At 35.1% G+C, this 20,458-nt stretch overlaps 4 protein-coding genes and 1 pseudogene across 4 annotated transcripts; 3 read left to right on the forward strand and 2 right to left on the reverse strand.

The window, feature by feature from the left end:
- The first annotated feature begins 3,351 nt into the window (after positions 1–3,351).
- Positions 3,352–6,205, forward strand: LOC106447190 (receptor like protein 24-like). Its single transcript, XM_013889063.3, has one exon. It carries the CDS (start codon positions 3,452–3,454, stop codon positions 6,041–6,043), a length of 2,592 nt encoding a protein of 863 aa, XP_013744517.2. The 5' UTR covers positions 3,352–3,451; the 3' UTR covers positions 6,044–6,205.
- Positions 6,206–6,451: 246 nt separating this feature from the next.
- LOC106450152 lies at positions 6,452–8,336 on the forward strand. Its single transcript, XM_048778435.1, has one exon. It carries the CDS (start codon positions 7,460–7,462, stop codon positions 7,676–7,678), a length of 219 nt encoding a protein of 72 aa, XP_048634392.1. The 5' UTR covers positions 6,452–7,459; the 3' UTR covers positions 7,679–8,336.
- Positions 8,337–8,942: 606 nt separating this feature from the next.
- Positions 8,943–11,404, forward strand: LOC106431532 (probable protein phosphatase 2C 27). The gene is made up of 5 exons (XM_013872323.3): positions 8,943–9,187; positions 9,680–9,994; positions 10,082–10,273; positions 10,363–10,568; positions 10,646–11,404. Exons 2-5 carry the CDS (start codon positions 9,794–9,796, stop codon positions 11,205–11,207), a joined length of 1,161 nt encoding a protein of 386 aa, XP_013727777.2. The 5' UTR covers positions 8,943–9,187; positions 9,680–9,793; the 3' UTR covers positions 11,208–11,404.
- Positions 11,405–11,893: 489 nt separating this feature from the next.
- On the reverse strand, positions 11,894–14,180 carry LOC106450153 (annotated as a pseudogene).
- A 3,088-nt stretch (positions 14,181–17,268) lies between these two features.
- On the reverse strand, positions 17,269–19,677 carry LOC106447192 (DEAD-box ATP-dependent RNA helicase 21). Its single transcript, XM_013889065.3, has one exon. It carries the CDS (start codon positions 19,564–19,566, stop codon positions 17,446–17,448), a length of 2,121 nt encoding a protein of 706 aa, XP_013744519.2. The 5' UTR covers positions 19,567–19,677; the 3' UTR covers positions 17,269–17,445.
- Positions 19,678–20,458: the final 781 nt, after the last annotated feature.

A 20,458-nucleotide genomic window follows, 5' to 3' on the forward strand; every position in this document is an offset into this window, starting at 1 on the left:
GGAGAAAAAATGAGGAAACAATACTTTTTGAATGAGAGAAAATATTATTTTATAAATTATTAATTCAGTTATAAATATAGAACATTAAAATAAATGAATACAATATTTTAAATTTTAAATCATTTATGCGAACGAGATAAATAATTTTAATTTATTTAAATATTTTATTACATTAATTTTAAAAAATAATTTATGATTTAAATTTTATTTAAATATTTTTTTATGTTATTTTATTGTTCATAATATTATTATTGAACTAGAAATGAGAAAAGTGGAAGCCAAAAAAATTATCATTTTGTAGTATATTTAGTGAATAATAATTAAACAATCACATTAACCATATAATAAAAAAATTAGATTTTTTCTTATATGTTATATTTAAAAATTTTAAAAAAATTTAAATTACAAAATTGAGGAAAACTTATATGTTATATTTTAATTTTTTTAAAATGATTTTAAATTACAAAAAAAGATGAAACCTTATATGTTATATTTTTCTTATATGTTAGATTTTTTCTTATATGTTATATTTTGAATTTTTTAAAATGACTTAAAATTAAAAAATGTAAGTTTTGATTAATCATACGACTAAAATGATTAAAATGATATGTATCAGTTCGATGGTTGATATGAAACCTTTCAAAACCATATGGAAGATAAATGTCAAAATGATTCAATTGTGGAAATAATACTGTTCACTTTTTTCAAAATGTGTTGGGTGAAAAAAATAAGATTTTTGTGTTATAACTTTTTTAATGTTCAATCTGATCAATCCATGATATATTAATTATAGTTTAGTTCCATAATTTTTAATAAAAATTATTCCGGTCCATAAAAATGAAATTATATAAAAACAACAAAAACATTGTATATGTATAAATAAAATGATCAAATATATAAAAAATTATCGATAATATATACAAATAAACTCAATGTGCGCAAGACGCATATCTTATCCTAGTTTTAATTATTGCAAAAAAAAAAAGCTGATTGAACGAAAAGTCGTGGAGTTAAATCTAAATAAACAAAATATAAAAAAAATCATGGGACCAAGACGCAGATTTATTTAAATTGAAAAAATATAATGAAAGGGAAATGGTGGAAGGGAAAAAGAAGGGGGATAGTGAGAAAATGGGTGGGATAGTTAGAATAGAATTCTTGAGAGTGGGGCAAATTAAAATACTTTTCTTTGGCACCGTGCAAAAAGGGTAAGAAGAAGAGTGGTGCGAGGAAAATAAGTATATGCTTGAAAGAATTGCATTGACCTAGATTTTTTTTTTTAAAACGCTGGATAATTATATTATTACAACTATGATAAATATTATAGACGATTCTATAGCTGATAATCTTCTATATATTAAAAGAGAAACATTATAACATATTTTTGTAGCCACATGTCATCAGCACAATCATTCTTAGAATCTTTAGAAAATATGTTGGTCCATATAAATATATAATAAGCTTTTTATTAAACTAATCATAAATTAATCATAATGTTCTTCATTGTTTCCTTAAATAAAAATCACAGAATTAACTAATGTAGCTAAAATATATATCACAATTAATGATTTTGAATAATAAAGATTTGATAAAAATCTGTCTATTCTCTATCATTTTTAATTCATTTTAAAATAAATTAAACAACCACATTAACTATATAATAAAAATTTAAATTTTTTTCGTATATGTTATATTTTGAATTTAAAAAAACGAATATAAATGACTAAAGTTGTTAAAAATCTCACACTGAAATTTTTGTGATCCATGGTTTAAAATTTATGTTATAACAAAATACAAATGATTACGAAATTACATAAGTAGGAAGTGTCATTTAATAAATATTATATATATGCATATTAATATTTTTTAAAAATAAATTATATACCATATAAAATACATAAGTATTTTAATTTCGAATTTGATTTGAAATTTTTGATAAATATTTTGAACAATTATTGACAACTTAATATTTAGATACCTCTTTGCATTGAATGTTTTTAAAATTATAAATTATATACCTTTTTGATAAATATTTTGAACAATTATTGACAAGTTAAAATTATAAATTATATACCTCTTTGCATTGAATGTTTTTAAAATTATAAATTACTTAAACTATTAAACATCGCATAAATTTTTTATTGTTATCTTTGATTTAAAATTTTTGTTATAAAGAAATACAAACGATCAAAAATAATATGAGTATAAAATATTTTTAACAGATGTCAATATTAAAAATGTACTATATATCTATATTAATATCATTTAAACTTAATTTTATAATATATAAAATAGAAAAAAAAGTGTTTGTCTCGATAAATAAAATTTATTTAAGTATTTGTACCAATTTAATTATATATGTAATAGTTACTAATTTTTTAATTATTCAATATATATATTATTTCATAATATGTAAAAAATATATGATACTTAAAAATAATTTATACATAATATTCATTCCGCGCAAGGCGCGGATCTTAACCTAGTTCTACTTATTGTATAAGGATTTACGTCTGACTGCATCACCAGAGCTGTCCTATGAAATCCACGCTTGCTAGTACTCCTTTCGCCCTACTGCAGATCTCTTGTAAAGTATTTCTCTCTTAATTTGCATAATTCTGCATTTTACTAGAATTGAAACCCAGACCTCCTAGTGTAAATATTTAATTTTAATATAATTATTTATTTAAATTAAGCAACTGAATATTTCCTATATTTATGGTAAGTAATACTATCTATATTTTGTAAATAATATTAATTGTAATTTTTATGCAACTCTATACTACTCTCTCTCTCTGTTTCTCTCTCTCTGTTTCCGAAAGTAAGATTTTCTAGAGTATGCACGCTTATTAAGAATTTAATAAATGTTTATAATTTAATTTACTTTTTACTTTATTATATATTTTCCAATAACTTTCTACCATTGAAATTTAATCAATTCAAATATTCTCAATTAATGTTTCTTAAAAGTATAAAAAAATATGTTAACAATATAAAAAATCTATCTTTGTGAAACAAAAAAAATCTAAAAAATCTTAATTTCGAGAACGGATGGAGTATTAAAGCTTATCATTGTAACATTACGTGCATATCATTGTGCTAAACTGATTTATGTAATTTTGAACATATGTGAGAAATTTCGAATCGATGATTTTTCAATCCAATTTTTTGTTTTGTTATTTTCTTAAACTATTCCAATCCAAGATATACGCTAGAAAAATCAACTAACGCGGGTTTCACTTCTTGATTTGAATGACAATTAGCCACTAGCCAATTTATTTCTTCCAAGCTAGAATACAAAGACTTCACTTAGTTCTAACTTCTTCTATAAGTCAAGCTGTGTCATTGTGTTGGTGACATTGCCCCCACTGAAACTCACCTATCTTTATTATACCACCAACCTTCCCTCTCATTTTTCTTAAACCAAAATAATTCTTCTTTAATACTTTTCATGACCACCATGTTGGAATCTCTTATGCTTTTCCATTTTCTCTCGCTAATCTTGCTCTGTTGTATCTCCCCTTCAAGCCCCTTCAGTGTAAACATTGATTACAGCAGTTATGTTGCTTGTCATCCCAATCAGTCTCAAGCTCTCACTGAGTTCATGAACGAGTTTGATAGCAGCCATTGCGACCTTAGCAAACCCTATAATGGAGTTTGGTGCGATAAATCCACCAGTGCGGTCACAATGCTACAACTCAAGGCCTGTCTCATTGGAACTCTAAAGCCCAGCAGTAGTCTATTCAGGTTACATCATCTTCGTCACCTTTACCTCAGTCAAAACAACTTCATCTCATCTACACTTCCTTCTGAATTTGGCAGTCTCAGCAGGTTAGAGTTCTTATCTCTTTTCAATAATGGCTTCGTAGGCCAAGTTCCTTCCACATTTAATAACCTAAGCTTGCTTTCATTCTTAGACCTCAATGAAAATCACTTCTCTGGAACACTGAATTCCAACAGTAGCCTCTTTAAGTTGCACCACCTCCGTTTCCTTGATCTAGGTTCCAACAACTTCACTTCATCACTCCCTTATGAATTTGGAAATCTCAAAAGACTAGAGTACTTGTCTCTTGCCTCTAATGACTTTTTCGGTCAAGTTCCTCCCACAATTAGTAACCTAACCTCGTTATCCGAATTGCAACTTAACCACAACCAGCTCACTGGTAGTTTCCCACTTGTACAAAATCTTACCATGCTCTCTCTTCTAAATCTTGGTGATAACCACTTCTCTGGAACCATTCCTTCTTCTCTCTTCACCATGCCTTTCTTATCATACCTTGATCTGTCTGGAAACGATCTCACCGGTTCTATTGAAGTTCATCACTCCCCTACCCCATCTAGGCTCGAGCACATGTACCTTGGGAATAACCATTTTGAAGGAAAAATCATAGAGCCTATCTCAAAGCTCATTCACCTCACACACCTAGACCTTTCTTTCCTAAACACAAGCTATCCAGTTGACTTAAACCTCTTCTCCCCGCTAAAATCATTGTTGCACCTTGATCTTTCCGGTAATAGTATATCTCCAGCCAGTTTAAGTTCAAAGTCAGACATCCCAAAAAGCTTGGAGATTTTGAGATTATCAGGCTGTGGTATCAACGAGTTCCCAACTTTCTTAAAAACCTTTCAAAAGTTGGAGTTTATAGAATTGTCCAACAACAGAATCAAAGGGAAAGTCCCTGAGTGGTTATGGAACCTTCCTCGTCTGACCACATTCTCTATTTCAAATAACTTATTTAATGGTTTCGAAGGTCCAACGGACGTTATGGTAAATTCATCGATGAAGAATATATTTCTGGAGCAAAACTGTTTTGAAGGAGCAATTCCTGTTCTACCAGTCTCTATCCGCATGTTGTCTGCAAAATTCAATAAATTCACAGGGAGCATACCTCGTTCAATATGCAATTGTCGATCTCTCACTCATTTGAAGCTACCGTACAACAACCTCACCGGTCCAATCCCTCAATGCTTGAGTAACTTGTCGGTTGTGACTCTTCGAAAGAACAACTTGGAAGGAATTATTCCTGACGTGTTTTATATCGGTTCTCCGCTACGGTCACTTGACGTTGGGCACAATCGACTAACCGGAAAACTTCCAAGATCTCTTCAAAATTGCTCATCTCTAGAGTTTCTAAGCGTTGACCACAACATGATTGAAGACACATTTCCTTTCTGGCTCAAGGCTTTACCGAACTTGCAAGTCCTTACACTCAGTTCAAACAAGTTTTATGGCTCTATATCTCCTCCTGATCAAGGTCCTCTCGGGTTTCCAGAGCTACGTATATTTGAGATATCTGATAATAAGTTTATCGGAAGCTTGCCACCAAGCTACTTTGTGAACTGGAAAGCATCGTCCCTTACTATGAATGAAGATAGTAGTCTATATATGGTACACGAAGAAATTAACTATGGGGTATTGTACTATTTCAATATAGAGGCTATAGATTTGCAATACAAAGGTCTATCAATGGAGCAAAAGAAGGTCCTTACTTCATACGCCACCATTGATTTTTCTGGGAATAGAATTACAGGACAGATTCCTGAATCAATTGGTCTCTTGAAAGCATTAATTGCACTCAACTTATCAAACAATGCCTTCACAGGCCATATTCCTTTGTCGTTGGCCAATCTGAGTAATCTTGAATCACTAGACCTATCAAGCAACCACCTCTCAGGTACTATTCCTTATGGACTTGGAAGCCTCTCGTTTTTGGAGTACATAAATGTGTCTCACAACCAACTCAAGGGTGAAATACCACAAGGAACACAGATTACTGGGCAAGCTAAATCTTCATTCGAAGGGAATGCAGGCCTTTGTGGTCTTCCTCTCCAAGAAACTTGCTTTGGGACTAATGCACCACCGACACAACCACCTAAGCAAGAAGATGAAGAAGATGAAGAAGAAGTGTTGAACTGGAAAGCTGTAATTATTGGGTATGGACCTGGAGTGTTGCTTGGATTGGCAATCGCACAACTCATTGCTTCATACAAACCGGAGTGGCTCGTCAAGATTATTGGTCCAAACAAGCGCAGAAACTGTTAGGAATGCTTTCTGTTTGAGTGCTCATGTATGGAAGCATCTCCTTATGTTTGTTTTATCATTATCTGATGTTTTGTTCTCTTTCATTTCTCTATAAAGTAAATGGTGTGTTTTGTAGTAATTTTCACACTGGAGTTGCTCTTCAATCCTAGAAATTTTATGATTTTTTTGTTTTGCATTTGATCTTGGAAGGTTCATTTATTACTTGGTTTGTCTATCATCTTCCTTGGTACGGTTTTGCATTATTAACATCTAGGCAAAGAATCTGTGCTCTCATTTTATAAAAATAAATATAGTATTTTATAACTTATTAATTTTTTTTATAAAACGTAGAAAGTATGTGTTATAATCATTTATAGATAATATTAAAATGTGTATATTTTATAGTTTTAGATTAAAACTAAAATACAAATACGTCAAATACCAATTAAAATATACATCCTCTATTAGTTTAGGTGAGTTATTCTAAAATTTTAAAATATTACTTAGTACTTTCTGAATTAAGTAACTACAATAAAAAACAAATTTCAATTAAATCATTTACTAATTTAATAAGGTAATTTATAATGATTTCAGTTTCCTAATGAAAAGATACAGTCTTTCAAATTAATTGGGATTCCTGATAGATATATGATTTTGTAAACATATCTGAACTTTTAGGGAAGACATCACATAGAGTTTATCTTTGATATAACAAGATGGTCGAACTAGATCTTCACCGAATAGCTGAAATCTAATCTCTTATACCACTTAAAACGATCAGACCTATTACTGTCATTCTGTCAAAAAGACGAAAAGATCGCAACATAGAAATTACAAATAGCAAATTTGCATAAAAATATTAACACAAGCGAGATGTTATCCAGTTGATGTGCAAACTGCAACCCTACGTGTACCCAAGACTCCTCTAAATTTACTAAACACATATGGTTAATCGTGGCTGTTACATTTTACTTCTCTCATCCAACAACTCGCTAGAATATCACATTCATTCACTAGAGAACTCATGAGTGAACAGGGTAAGCAAAGAAGTGGGTTGCAGTTGGATCGAGGTGAAGATCAGTGCCATGCTTTTGTTGTGTGAGATACGATACAATGCATCCAAGGATTGAAGAGCTAAAAGACTTGGATAGCTTAGTGATGAATAGATGGATGATGGAAGAAGGATTCACACATGTGTTGGATTCTTCTTAACACAATTAAGTATTTCATAATAATAGTAACAATTAATTATAATTCTTCTTAATATTAGATAATTAAGACATTACCTAGTCAAAAACACTCCCTAGTTCTACGGCCAATATTGTGCAATTTCTTTGGACAACATTTATTTACATCTCCCATAAGTAAATCACTTGTTTATTCTTTCTAAAATTAATCAAGAAGGAAATAAAGTTAACCTTAATTTATTCAAGAAACATGTCAAAGACACCAACAGAGAAACAAGAGTTACCACTAGAAACGAGTCCTTACACAAAGTACGAGGATATTGAAGATTACAAGAAGAACGCTTATGGAACTTCTGGTCACCAGGAAGTTAAGCCTGGCCAAGGCGGTGGCGCAACAGACGCACCGACACTCTCAGGCAGTGCTCCTCCCTCCGCTATAGATTCAGCTAACCAACAAGCTAAGAAGTGAATCACACATTATCACAAAACAAATTAACATGTTCCCTTGCTTTTTTATTTGATGCTTTTGCGGTAATTGATTTGTTTTTTTTCCTATATGTTGTTATGATCCAATCTAATCAATTGATCAATGCTTAAGTCTACGAGAAATTTGATCATCTTCCGACATATTATACGCCAAACGTATAAAAAATATTAGATAAAGAATAAATAACATGTGTTCCAATTCCTAACGCTGAATATTTTGATTAGTTTCATCTTTTTAGCACACAACTTGGAATGACCGACTGATTCCTAGCAAATTATAGTGTGTATAAATTAACTTGAAGTCAATTCCATAACCACCAGCAATTTGAAAAGCATGCCATTAGTTGTAGCAATAAGCATCTTCATAAACTTGATCAAGTTTGAACAATAAACATTATAAAGATCACAAAATATGAAAATACTCTAAAACTAGTATAAAAATTACCATAAAAATAGCATATAAAAGACGAATAACCAAAATAACTTTTATTAAAAACTAGTGTTGAAAGTGACCTAACCAACATTTTAATTAAGCTACTAAATATAACACCACCACCTTCATAAGGATACATAACAATTCTTATTTGATTTTAAATAGAAAGGACATATCAAAATATCAACAATCAAAAAGAACATCCAACTACATATAATCTGTGTAACTACCTACCATTGGTTGTTACTTGTTAGTTTTAGGCATTAAAGTTTCAATTTTCAATCATTAGCAGTTAATACTTCTAATCTCTCAACATTAAGACCCAAAAACAATACTTTTAATTGCAATAAAAGTCAGTAAAATAATAATATGCAAAATTAATATTCTAATTCCATCAATGAGATGTCCAATCACCAACAACAATAGCTACCATTGTCGTTAGATCGCTACCGATATGGGCTTTTACCGGTTTTAGATAAGTTCCATCCCAAACCGGAAAATAAGTTTTCCCGATAGTTGATCACAGCCGAGAATCTAAGATACATCCAATACAATTACGACAAGTGTATGGCGGGAATCTGACGCAGCTACATAAGAATATTTTAATCGGAGGTAATAACCCCACGCGATGGAAAAGACAATAGAAGATTACGTGGATGAGATCTCATCCGTCCATTTTCTATCCGAGCAATCTAACGGGTGGGACTCAATGGCGGTACCACCCGGTCAAAGTAATGCGTAGCCGTTGATTTAACGACACGTGTCAGTAACAGATCTCCGGAGGGACAGATAGACGATGGAAGAGATTACCTGGAATCGCCGGTGGCCAACCAAATACCAAACAAGACAAACCTTCTTCCTCTCTCTCTCTCTCTCTCTCTCTCAAAGAAACCTTCCTGAAATTGTCTTTCGTCAATTCTCGTCTTCTTCTTTCTTCAACGCCATAACTTTCTTCTTCTTCTTCTGGGTTTCCGAGAAAGTTTTGAAGAGGATCCGAGGGTATAATCTCAGAGCTGTTCTATGGTTGTGAGATCAATCATCTCAGAGCTTTTGTTTGTGGTAAAGCTTCTCACTTTCTGAATCATCTACATGAATTTGAGGTTTTTCGTTTCTCATCAATCTGTTGGGTTTAGTCTAAGAGCTGACAATTTGTGAGCTTTTTGTTGAATTAAGCTTCTGGGTGTGTGTGTGTGTGTGTGATTTTCTGAATTTTTCTTGTCAATTTCGAAAATGGAGTTTTGGTTATGTTTCTGGTTAATCGATAGCTTGATCTGATCGTATAAAAGGTTTCACCTTTGAGTAGCTATGTCTTGACCCTTGTGGGAGCTTTTGATTTGGTGCTTAGTTTAGAGTTGTAGAAGCTTCAATTGTTGGTGTGGTGGTTATTGACTCTGATGCCACCGGTTTGATCAAGAACAAGGATCTGCTGAACTTGGGTGTTTATCAAAATCATTTCTTTTGGCTTTGAGATTGATATTTGGGGAAGGAAGGTTCCTTTAGTTTTCAAGTTGTGAAGTTTTGTTTCTCACAAAAAGTCTCTGATCCTTGTAGGTTTCTCTTTGTTGATCTAAGAGCTAGTGGGAACAGAGGAAAGCAACAGACTGAAAACGCTTTACCTTGAAAACACACAAGAGGAAATTGTTACTGGATTGCTGATAGATTTACATGATTGAGAAGAGCTCAGCGGATGGTATGGATTTTTCACCTTTGATTACGGTTCTAGAGGGAGATTTCAACATGGAGAAGGCTTCTGCAGTAGAGACTGATACTTTAGATGACTCTACTAAGCAACTGAGTAAAGGAAAACCTCCGAGACACATTTCTTCTATGCAACATATCACAAGCACTACTACTAGTAGGCTGCAGGTAACTTATACAACCCACAAGTTCTGGATTTTTTTTTTTCTCTTGCATTTGGTTCAAATGACTTAACTAGTTGATGTTTGTGTGCAGGAGGTGGATGTTTGTAGTTTGGTTATGAAGTCACCTGATGAAAAATCAGAGTTTCTGCCTGTATACCGATCAGGAAGCTGTGCTGAACAAGGTGCAAAACAGTTTATGGAAGATGAACACATATGCATTGATGATCTTGTTGACCATCTTGGTGCATCTGTTGATTTCTCATCTCTTGGAGCCTTCTATGGGGTGAGTGTGTAATCTTCAAAACCTTACCCAAAGAAAGCTTATACGCACCTTGTCAACCTGTTAACATTGTTGATTGTGTTCTTTGGCAGGTGTTTGATGGCCATGGAGGCACAGATGCAGCACTATTTGTTAGAAAGAACATACTGAGATACATTGTAGAAGACTCCTACTTCCCACTATGTGTTAAGAAGGCAATCAAGAATGCTTTCTTGAAAGCTGATTACGAATTTGCAGATGATTCTTCCCTTGACATCTCTTCTGGCACCACTGCGCTTACAGCTTTTATTTTTGGAAGGTAAGGAACATTTGAATTTATGTTTATGTACTTTTGATTTGATTATGAACAGAGTTGGTACTATCTTTTCATTACAGGAGGTTGATAATTGCAAATGCTGGTGATTGCCGAGCAGTGCTTGGAAGAAGAGGCAGAGCAATTGAGTTATCCAAAGACCACAAACCAAACTGCATCGCCGAGAAAGTAAGAATAGAGAAGCTAGGTGGAGTTGTCTACGATGGCTACCTCAACGGGCAACTATCAGTAGCACGTGCCATTGGGGACTGGCACATGAAAGGCCCCAAAGGCTCTGCTTGTCCTCTGAGTCCAGAGCCTGAGCTGCAAGAGACTGATCTGAGCGAAGAAGATGAGTTCTTGATAATGGGGTGTGACGGTCTGTGGGATGTGATGAGCAGTCAGTGCGCGGTGACAATCGCGAGGAAAGAACTGATGATTCATAATGATCCAGAGAGATGCTCTAGGGAGCTGGTGAGAGAGGCTCTTAAAAGGAATACGTGTGATAATTTGACTGTGATTGTTGTGTGCTTCTCTCCTGATCCTCCACAGAGGATAGAGATCCGGATGCAGTCAAGGGTGAGGCGGAGCATATCAGCGGAAGGGCTTAATCTACTTAAAGGTGTGCTTGATGGTTATCCCTAAGCATGTTCTTGTTGTTCTGTCTTTACTTTGTGAGAGGCTATTGCCATGTTAGAGATGTTGTTGTGTTCTGAGTATGTTGTTGTTGCCTATATTAGTATTCAACATTCATTGAGATTTTTGATGGATGCATGTATCACGCTTTTGTAAATAACGTTTTTTTACTTGTAAAATATATATCAGAGCTTCTTCTTTGCTTATCATCTCTCTTAAATCCAGGGATGTTAGATCGTAACTAACAAGGTTGTATTATTACAGTTGAAGCTAGTTATGATTATAGTACGTCGATACCTTTTGTATTTTTTTTAAATATGAGACCCTAGCATTTAGATATATAATTCTAACGCCACATATATAAAGTAGTTCTTCTCTAATCCAACTCCAACACACAAGGGAAACATAACTAAAATTGAAATATGCTTGTGCAAGAATAATATTGGAGGTTTTGTGATAATTCTTCTACAAGGACTTTCACTTCATAGTCAAGTTTCACTGGTTACAGTATCTGGTCCGCAAAACAAACATTGTTTGTCTAGAGTCTCTTGACCAATTAGAATGCGTACGAGACATATTTTTCCTTCTTCCAAGTCATCTTATTTCCTTGTAGCGTTTTTTTTGGTAAAAAATGATGGTTTTACCCTATTTGCCGAAAAAACCCAAACATCGTAAATAGTTCTTTACAGCTGCAATCCATTTATCACTGGCCCAACTCGTTGGCAAATAAGAAGATTAAAATTCCTTCTAGCATATTCATATCCCAAAAGGTTATCTTTCAAATTTCAATTTTCATCCACGAGGCCTGAATCCTAAATGCACCCCATCACTCTTTAATGACCCCTATTATGCAGTGTCAAAACATAAAATCATAAAGAAGTCAAAGCCGGATTAAATTGACGGCACGAGCAAACATTTATTAAGAATTTTAATAAAAAATATTTGTAACAATTTAGGGACCTATATCCCTACGTAACTTCTTAAAGTTTTGGGTGGTAAAGCAAATGTTTCACTGAGGAATATACTCCTAAAGCATGCATGGATATGCTATTTTCTTCTTTTGTGAATACTCATGTTTTTCACGCTTTCACTATCCTCCAATTTTGGTATATTCTCTTGTTGACTCAATGAGGATGAAGAAGCCGATATAGTCATGGACAAGTTGGCAGTACTGGAGTAGCTATTTTCCGATAGATATTTGCCATATTGATCAAGAAGTATGTCAGGAGCAACTGGTGGAACTGGCGTAACGATGATGGGATCATGTGAAGTAGCGGTTGATGGATAGCGGATGAGTAGATGAGTTGATAAGAATGTGCTCCGGGAAGTTAAGCTTGGCCTTGTGGCCTCTAAACTCAAAAGCAGCTTTGTCATATGCTAACGCTGCTTCTTCTGCGGTGTTGAACGTGCCAAGCCACACACGAGCTGCCTTGTTCGGGTCACGGATCTCCGCCGCGTACTTTCCCCACGGTCTTTGTCTCACCCCTCTGTAGTTTCGTTGTCTCGACTTTCTTTGTTCTGATGAAATGATGAAAAGACATAATTAAAAGTTGGATCTTGCCTAGATGTATATCACATGTTATTCATCACTTTCATGAAAAACATAAACCTGCCAGTCCATTGGCATGTGTTTTGATGTGTTTGAATAATATGATCATTCTACATTTTTTTTTGTAACACTATCATTCTACATCTATTAATGAAATCTTTTTTTTTGACGTCTATTAATGAAATCTATTAAGAGGTAACAAAAATTCGTAATAATATGATCGTTTATTAAGTGGTAATATGATCATTTTATTAGCCTCTACAATAAAAATTCTCTTAAGTGGTAATCAACTAATATATACTTCAGTATTTCCTATAATATTGCTGTACAAAATAATTAAGTTCGATTTTTGAATACTTCTTCCCCATGTTTCAAGCTAGAAATAATGTCTGACCAATTATCTAAACCAAAACATGACTGTCGTTACCAACCCTAGCCTGACTTATCAAAGGTAGCAACCGAGATAGTTAAGCATGTATTGGAAGGCCAAATTATGATCATTTTGTCCCACAAATTTGGAAAATTAAAGAGCGGCTTAACCTTAATAAGATCATACCAGGAACATTCATAAAGATGCACTGAGTTCTAATAAAATGAGCTAATACACTGTGAACAAGAAGGATGCAAAAACAAGACTGATTTTCAATATGTGAATTATCCATTTGATCAAGGTCATGTTGCAGCCACTAAGGTATTCATAACCAATGTCAAAAAAATCCAATAATTAACTAAACTATCCAGTTCCAAAGTTTATGAAAAGAGAATCTGCTATGTGTTTATATATTAATATAGAATTATAAGCAAATTGATCAGATATATGAGATTACCTCGAGGGGTAAGAGATGAAGAAGATGAATCCATGGATGGTGGGGTGGGTTGATCTGTGAGTTCGGAGACAAAAGCAGACACATCAGACTCCGACAAAGTTGTGCAGGAATACAAATCTTCTTTCTCTTCTCTTTTTCGAGCCATTGATTCCGGTGAAAGAGGTATCTTCCCACTAGGCATCATCCGATGATATAAACTCTGATGTTTTTTTCTTGGATCAAAAAACTCTGATGTTTTTTTCTTGGATCAAAAAACTCTGATGTTTTATTTTTATTTTTTTGTAGTCAAAGATGCACAAGCCAAAAATGTACAGTAAAGATGTCTAATACCTGCATCTATCTTATATATAGAAACACACGCATCTATTTGTTGACCAGCATAGGGAGAGAGAAGTTTGTATAGCTTTTTTCTTTCAATTTAATAAAGATAAGGTTTGTATAAGCTTTGCTACATTATAGTTTGGTCATAATTTGCACCCACAAAAATAGTTTGGTCATAACCTCTACACGCACATTGTTCTATAAAAATAATTCTGTAAAATCAAGCTTCAAAAAAGAAAAAAAAATAATAGTAATTCTGTAAAATCATTTATATATATTGTTGTAACAAAACTTATTTATAATATAGAGTGGTATCGAGGGGCTTGCCATGTAGTCTAGTAGTAGTATTAACATTGTCCTCATTTCTAATTAACACAAAGTTGGTAAGGTATGCAATGTACGTCTGTAAGGTGTAAATTATAAACGATAAGAGCAGAGATTGTATTAATATAAATTAGTTTTTCCGAGTTGAAATGTTGGTTTATTTTGAAATAGAACATGTATGATCTGACCAAAACAGAAAATAATATACTATATCACTAGTTTTATTCATGTGAGAAAGGACTGTTTCAAATTCTTGATGTATATATTAATGTTTCTATATACTATATATTAATGTTTTCAAGAAACAAAGTAGTAATCGCACACCTTTGACGATTTCTTAAAGTTCAAATAAATTCATTTATGGATTAGAGTATAATTATACAAAGCATGACGACTGATCATCATCAAGTCAAGGTAATAAAGGATTATACTGGAATATTTTTTTTTTCCTTAATCTTAGTATAACTACCATTTCACTGATTTACTCGGAATTAGAAAACAAAAGCAGTTTCCAACTTTGTTTCATGAAATGATTTCGTATTTCAGCGGTCAACATTTCCAAAAGATTGAAGTTACGTTCATGTATGTATTTAGATCATGATTTCGTTAAGTGTCTATTTGTTTAAGTGGAAACAATTACACTATTTATTGGCACATCATATATCAGTACGTGCATGTGCACTAAGTTTTGACCAATCGTATATCAGTGTATATAGATAGTATAGTCTATGCAATGTTTAGTCGATTAGTCGTTGGAAAATTTGAACCCACTCAAATAAAAGTTAAGGATACTCTAATCGACAAAGGCAAACATTGCAAATAAAAGTTAAGAAGTTATGCACTTCATGGTAACATGGTTGTCATGTCATGAAGTCGTAGTCCTTGAAGCCAACTCCAAGCCATTTATTAAAGGACGAACAAATGACAACGTAACTAAGGTTTTATTTTAACGTAACTAAGTTCATATTCTAGATATAATTTATTTTTTCTTATAAATCATTTTAGAGCTTTCAACCAAATATCGTGATCGCTTGTGTTTTCTTTTTAATGAATACTAAATTTATTCATCACAAAAACTTATGTTAGCGTATTCAGAAAACACCAGATCGATGTTTGAAGCTTTCACGTGTTTGCTGACTGGTCATCAGATTTACCACTTAATGCTCTGATCTGCTATGATCCACTTAAAAGAAATGTTCGGCTTCTATTCGCTACATACAGTTTTCCGAAATGTACTCATCGCATTTCATCATTAAAAATGGGACAGACTCTGCAACTAATCTCTTTTAATATATTATGTGTTTCTATTTGTGGTTAATATAACAGTTTGGAAGATTCGTGCCATTTTAATAAGTCATTGAGGGATTATTATTTATCCTTGGGGTAGAATCTTAATTACATGCATTGATATGTCAATGAATAATTTTTTCAATCATGTGGTTGAAGAAAAAAACTGAATATTATAAACACCAAAGAAAAATGAAATATTGAGCTAAAATGATAAATCATTAGACCGACAGTTCGAATCTCCAAGTGTGTGAAATAAGATATTAATTTGAAGACCAAGATGACGTATGGGCTTACCTAAATGTGTAGTCAATTTTGATTACAAAAGTCAGAGCAGACTACGCACGAACATTTCAACTCCTACCAATCGCATAATACCATACCCTAGTGTTATATTGATATTTATTTATAAGTCTTTCATTAGTTAGTATGCTATTCAATTCAATGAAGACATTGCTGTAAGAGAATTTACGTGTGGTTTTACGACAATACTTCAAAGTATATGAATGCTCTGGTCCGATCACTTTGATCGAAAAATACTTTTCGTTGTAGTATTGGTTTTTTTTTTTTGCAAAACTGTAAATATCATAAAATGAAATGTTTAGGTTACATTAGCCTATTTATGTGTTTTCTTGGCAAAAAAGAAATAAAAACAAGGAAGACACTGTGAATGTGATTTGGTGCAAAAAGGATCACCGGATCCACAAAATCATGAGAGAGCTGAATTACCTTCTATCTTTTCGCGCAGTGATGGTGTTGCGGATGTCCCTGTCAATAGTCTTGAAAGTTGCCTACAATGCTGCAAAGCCGCCTCGGTGGACCGCCTCGTTGCGCTGTCTCCAAACGTTGTAGATGAGTGAGTGAGTAGCTACCTTTCTAAGTTGTAGTATTGGTTTATTCGTTGTAGTATTGGTTTACATGTAGCAGGTGATAAATACAATTCATATAGCAAGTTCTCTTTTTCGTAATCAGTGCACAATTAAGATTTATTTACCTTAAAACCGATGCCTTGTTGTTGCTAAGTTAGGCGAAGAGTTAGCAGACGAATTTGGTCTTTGCAGTATGAATGACCTATTACCGACGTTTTGATTCATGCAAGCGATCACGTGCTAAATTACCAACGGGTTCTATTGTATATTGTTGAAACTTTTGGTTTTTAGTTGCTTGTACTTTTTGTGAAAGTTGAATCTGAGAAAAGTATCTAAGCATACTTTTATTTTAAGAATTTACCTTTTAAAATGTTTTAATATGACTTTTAACGTTAAGTTTTAGAAGGCCACATATTCTAATGTATGCTTTTAGGCCTCCCAAAGTTTTTTCTTTTGCTCTAAATTCTCCCAAGGTTGAGAAGCGACCCATGAACAAAGGGACATTAACTCTATGAAGGCTAATGATTAAAGGTAGTCAACGTGTATGATAACGACACTAACTCTATGCACAAGCTCCGTCTAAAGAAACGGACCAAGTGTCTATACTATGTACTCAATGGTGGAGGTTTATGGATTTTGTCTGTCTGAAGAAAGACGATGAAGTTGTAATGTGTTGAGATCTTTTTAATTCGAAACTTCATTTTCACGTGCTTTCTCGTGCATCTACCGGAGTTAGCTCCGGCTCAGTCACAATAGACACTCCTCTTCATGCACATCCATCTCAGGCACCAATAGGAGCTATAGCTCAGAATCTGTTACAATAGCATTCTACAGTCCTCTTACAGATCCACAAACGTTCTGGATTCTTCTTTCATATGTGAGACAGTCAAAAATGTTGATAAAAAGTTTCTCAATAAACAAAGTCACTAAAATTTCAACTACAGCTTCCTTCACTATTCCGACAACATCATAAAAGGACATAACATGCGACTAAACACATGAGTTCACTTAAGAGTAAAGGAGATAAATGTGCCTGGGAAATTTCAAGAGCAAATCCAGTGCCTAACGACTCAGTTTATGTAGACAGTGTCACTGTGTCTTGGAGGTCTATCAGGAACCGTACCTGGTTTGAATCTGGACGCTTCATGTCTAGCCAGCTCAGGTGGCACCGCACTGTTGCTCTGAACAAGCATCTGCTTCAGATCATAAAAGACGTCAGTATCATGAAGCGTCAAGAACGACGTCGCAACACCACTCTTCCCAGCACGTCCCGTACGTCCAATACGATGAGTATACATCTCTATGTGCTTAGGCATGTCATAGTTTATGACATGAGCCACGTCTGGAATATCGATTCCACGTCCCACAACATCTGTTGCGACCAGAACGTTGTATCTCTTCGCTCTGAATCCTTCCAAGCTGATCTCTCTCTGCTCTTGCGACTTCCCACCGTGCAAAGTCGTGACACGGTACCCTGCCTTGTCCAGATTCTTAGCAATAGAGTCACAGTTCTTCTTTGTGTTGACAAACACAATGGCCGTCTTATCGCTGAGCTCATCAAGCAGTTTCTGCAACCTAAAGAACTTCTCAGACTCTTTCATCATAATCACGTGCTGCGAGATCAACTCCGTGGCTTTTCCTGCAGTACCAATGGTGACAACGACCGGGTTCCTCAAGTACTTCCTAGCGAGCCTCTCTACACCAGGAGGCATTGTAGCGCTGAACATATACGTCGTCCTGTAAATCTTCTTCTCGTCAAGCTCCTCCTCTTCGTTCTCCGGTTTCAAATTACTCGAAGGCATCGCATCCAACACACCTGCAACCTGAGGCTCAAACCCCATGTCAATCATCCGATCCGCCTCATCAAGAACCACGTAGTTACACTGGTTCAACACAGCATACCTCCTCTCAAGACAATCAATCAAACGACCAGGAGTAGCAATCACAATCTCACACCCTTGCGTTATCTTCAACCCCTGCTCCTCAATAGACTGACCACCCACTATAGAAGTCACCCTAAAGCCTAGATAATGCGCAAACTTAACAGTTTCCTCCTCAATCTGCTGAGCAAGCTCACGAGTAGGCGCCATAACCACAGCGTAAGGACCCTCCGTCTCATTCTCCTCGCTCATCGGCGGCAGCCTAGATATGTAAGCTAACATAGGCAGAACAAAAGCAGCAGTCTTTCCAGAACCAGTCTCTGCAATACCTATCACATCACGCTGCTGAAGTCCAAGCGGTATAGCCGCCATCTGAATAGGAGAAGGCTTCTTGTAACCAGCTCTCTCCACAGCTTTCAAAAGCTCCGAAGTTAGCTTACTCTCTTCCCAGCTCCTCATAGGCCTAGGAATCTTCGATCCTTTGTAAGAGATGTTGAAGTCTTCTCTAAAGATACGCCAATCTCTCTCACTCATCTCCTCCAACCTCTTATCACTCCAATGCCTATCAACCCTCATGTCAAACGAATCATACGCATCAGCAGCCTCTTCCCTCACCTTCTGAGCAGCAGCCTCCTCCGGCTTCTCAATGACTCCGTCCTTCTTGCGAATCTCGTCTCGCGTCTCCCTCTCGTGCTTGGCGGCTTGCTTCTTCTGCTCGCGGCGGTCCATTCCGGCGCGGAAGCCGCGGCCGAAGAGGAGCTGGGCCTCGTGGGGGTTCTGGTAGAGCGCGTTCATGTCTCGGGAGGTGTCCTCGGTGTTCTCCCAGTCGAAGGAGAAGCGGAACTTCTCCGAAGGGCGGATGACTCTCTTCTTCGGCTTCTTGCCTCCGAGGTACTGCTCCTTGATCGCGTCGAGCTCCTTCTCACGCTCTCGCTCCACTAGCTTCTCCACACGTGCCGCCTCACGTGCCTTGGCTTCCTCCTCGCGCTCGCGCTCTCGGATTCGCCGGTCTGGCTCCCGATCTCTCTCGCGGCGGTCACGGTCGCGCTCGCGTTCTCTGTCTCTATCGCGATCTCGATCTCGATCACGGCCTCTGTCTCTCTCCCTCTCGCGATCTCGATCTCGATCTCGATCCCGGTCGTCTTCATCATCGGGATTGGGGAGAGTGAGTTGTTCGCGGCGGAGGCGTTGATCGGAGATTTGATCCTGGCGGCGTTTTAGGGCTAACTCTTCGCGCTGAGCTTTGGTGAGGAAGACGGGCTTCTTAGCATCCGATGTAGATCCAACGACGTCGTTGATTGATCGCTTCATCGTTGGCTGAAGAATCTGAGTGCTTTTTTTTCGCTTGGTAGATTGCAGGAGGGGAAATCTGAAGAAACTATCCTTTTCTTATCACTTTCTATCCTTTGTAATTTTTATATTTGCAAATTTTCCTGATTTGGGATATTTGTTTGATGTATATCCCCTACTAGGGTTTTAGGCCCATTACTAGGGTTTTAGGCCCATTATCAATAGTTTGGGTCGGCATCTGGCAGTTAAGAACAAAGTTTGACATTCATTTGGGGCAGATTGCAAACCCTTTCAAGGGTCAGGGAAACTTGATTTAACTGAGATAACTAGTAAGTTGATTGTTTGACCCAAAAAAAAAAAACTAGAAGTATATTGATATGGGGAATGTGGATATACATGAAGCAGGTTTAAAAGTTCTAAGTTTCAGAATGGACTATGCGGTCATTGATCATCTCAAAATACTTTAAAAGTTAGATTAAATCGATTTGGAGGAGAGTTATCAATGTTAAAGCAACTAAAATGTTCTTTTGAACATGTCTATTTAAACATAAACAATCTATTTAGACATGGACCAACTCATTAGACACTTCTAATTAAAAATCAAATCACATCAAATGTTAAATTGAATACACCCTTCTAGGAAATTGACATTTTCGTCTTTTCATTATAGTTTTGGTTTTGGTATATTGGTTTTCCAAAACTGTTTTCTAGAGGTATACACCCCTCTAGGAAGGTGTTCGATTAAATGTTTTTTTGGTGTTTTGAGTATACTTTAGCTATTTTAGACATTTAATTTTGACTATTTATATTTACTTTCAAGTATTTTAGACAACTTAAAAATGTCTTATATATTTTGGATGTTTTGAATGTACATTAAATATAAAAAATAATTAATATATTTAGGTAGATACAT

This window comes from Brassica napus, chromosome A4, assembly GCF_020379485.1.
Source record: "Brassica napus cultivar Da-Ae chromosome A4, Da-Ae, whole genome shotgun sequence".
NCBI lineage: Eukaryota > Viridiplantae > Streptophyta > Magnoliopsida > Brassicales > Brassicaceae > Brassica > Brassica napus.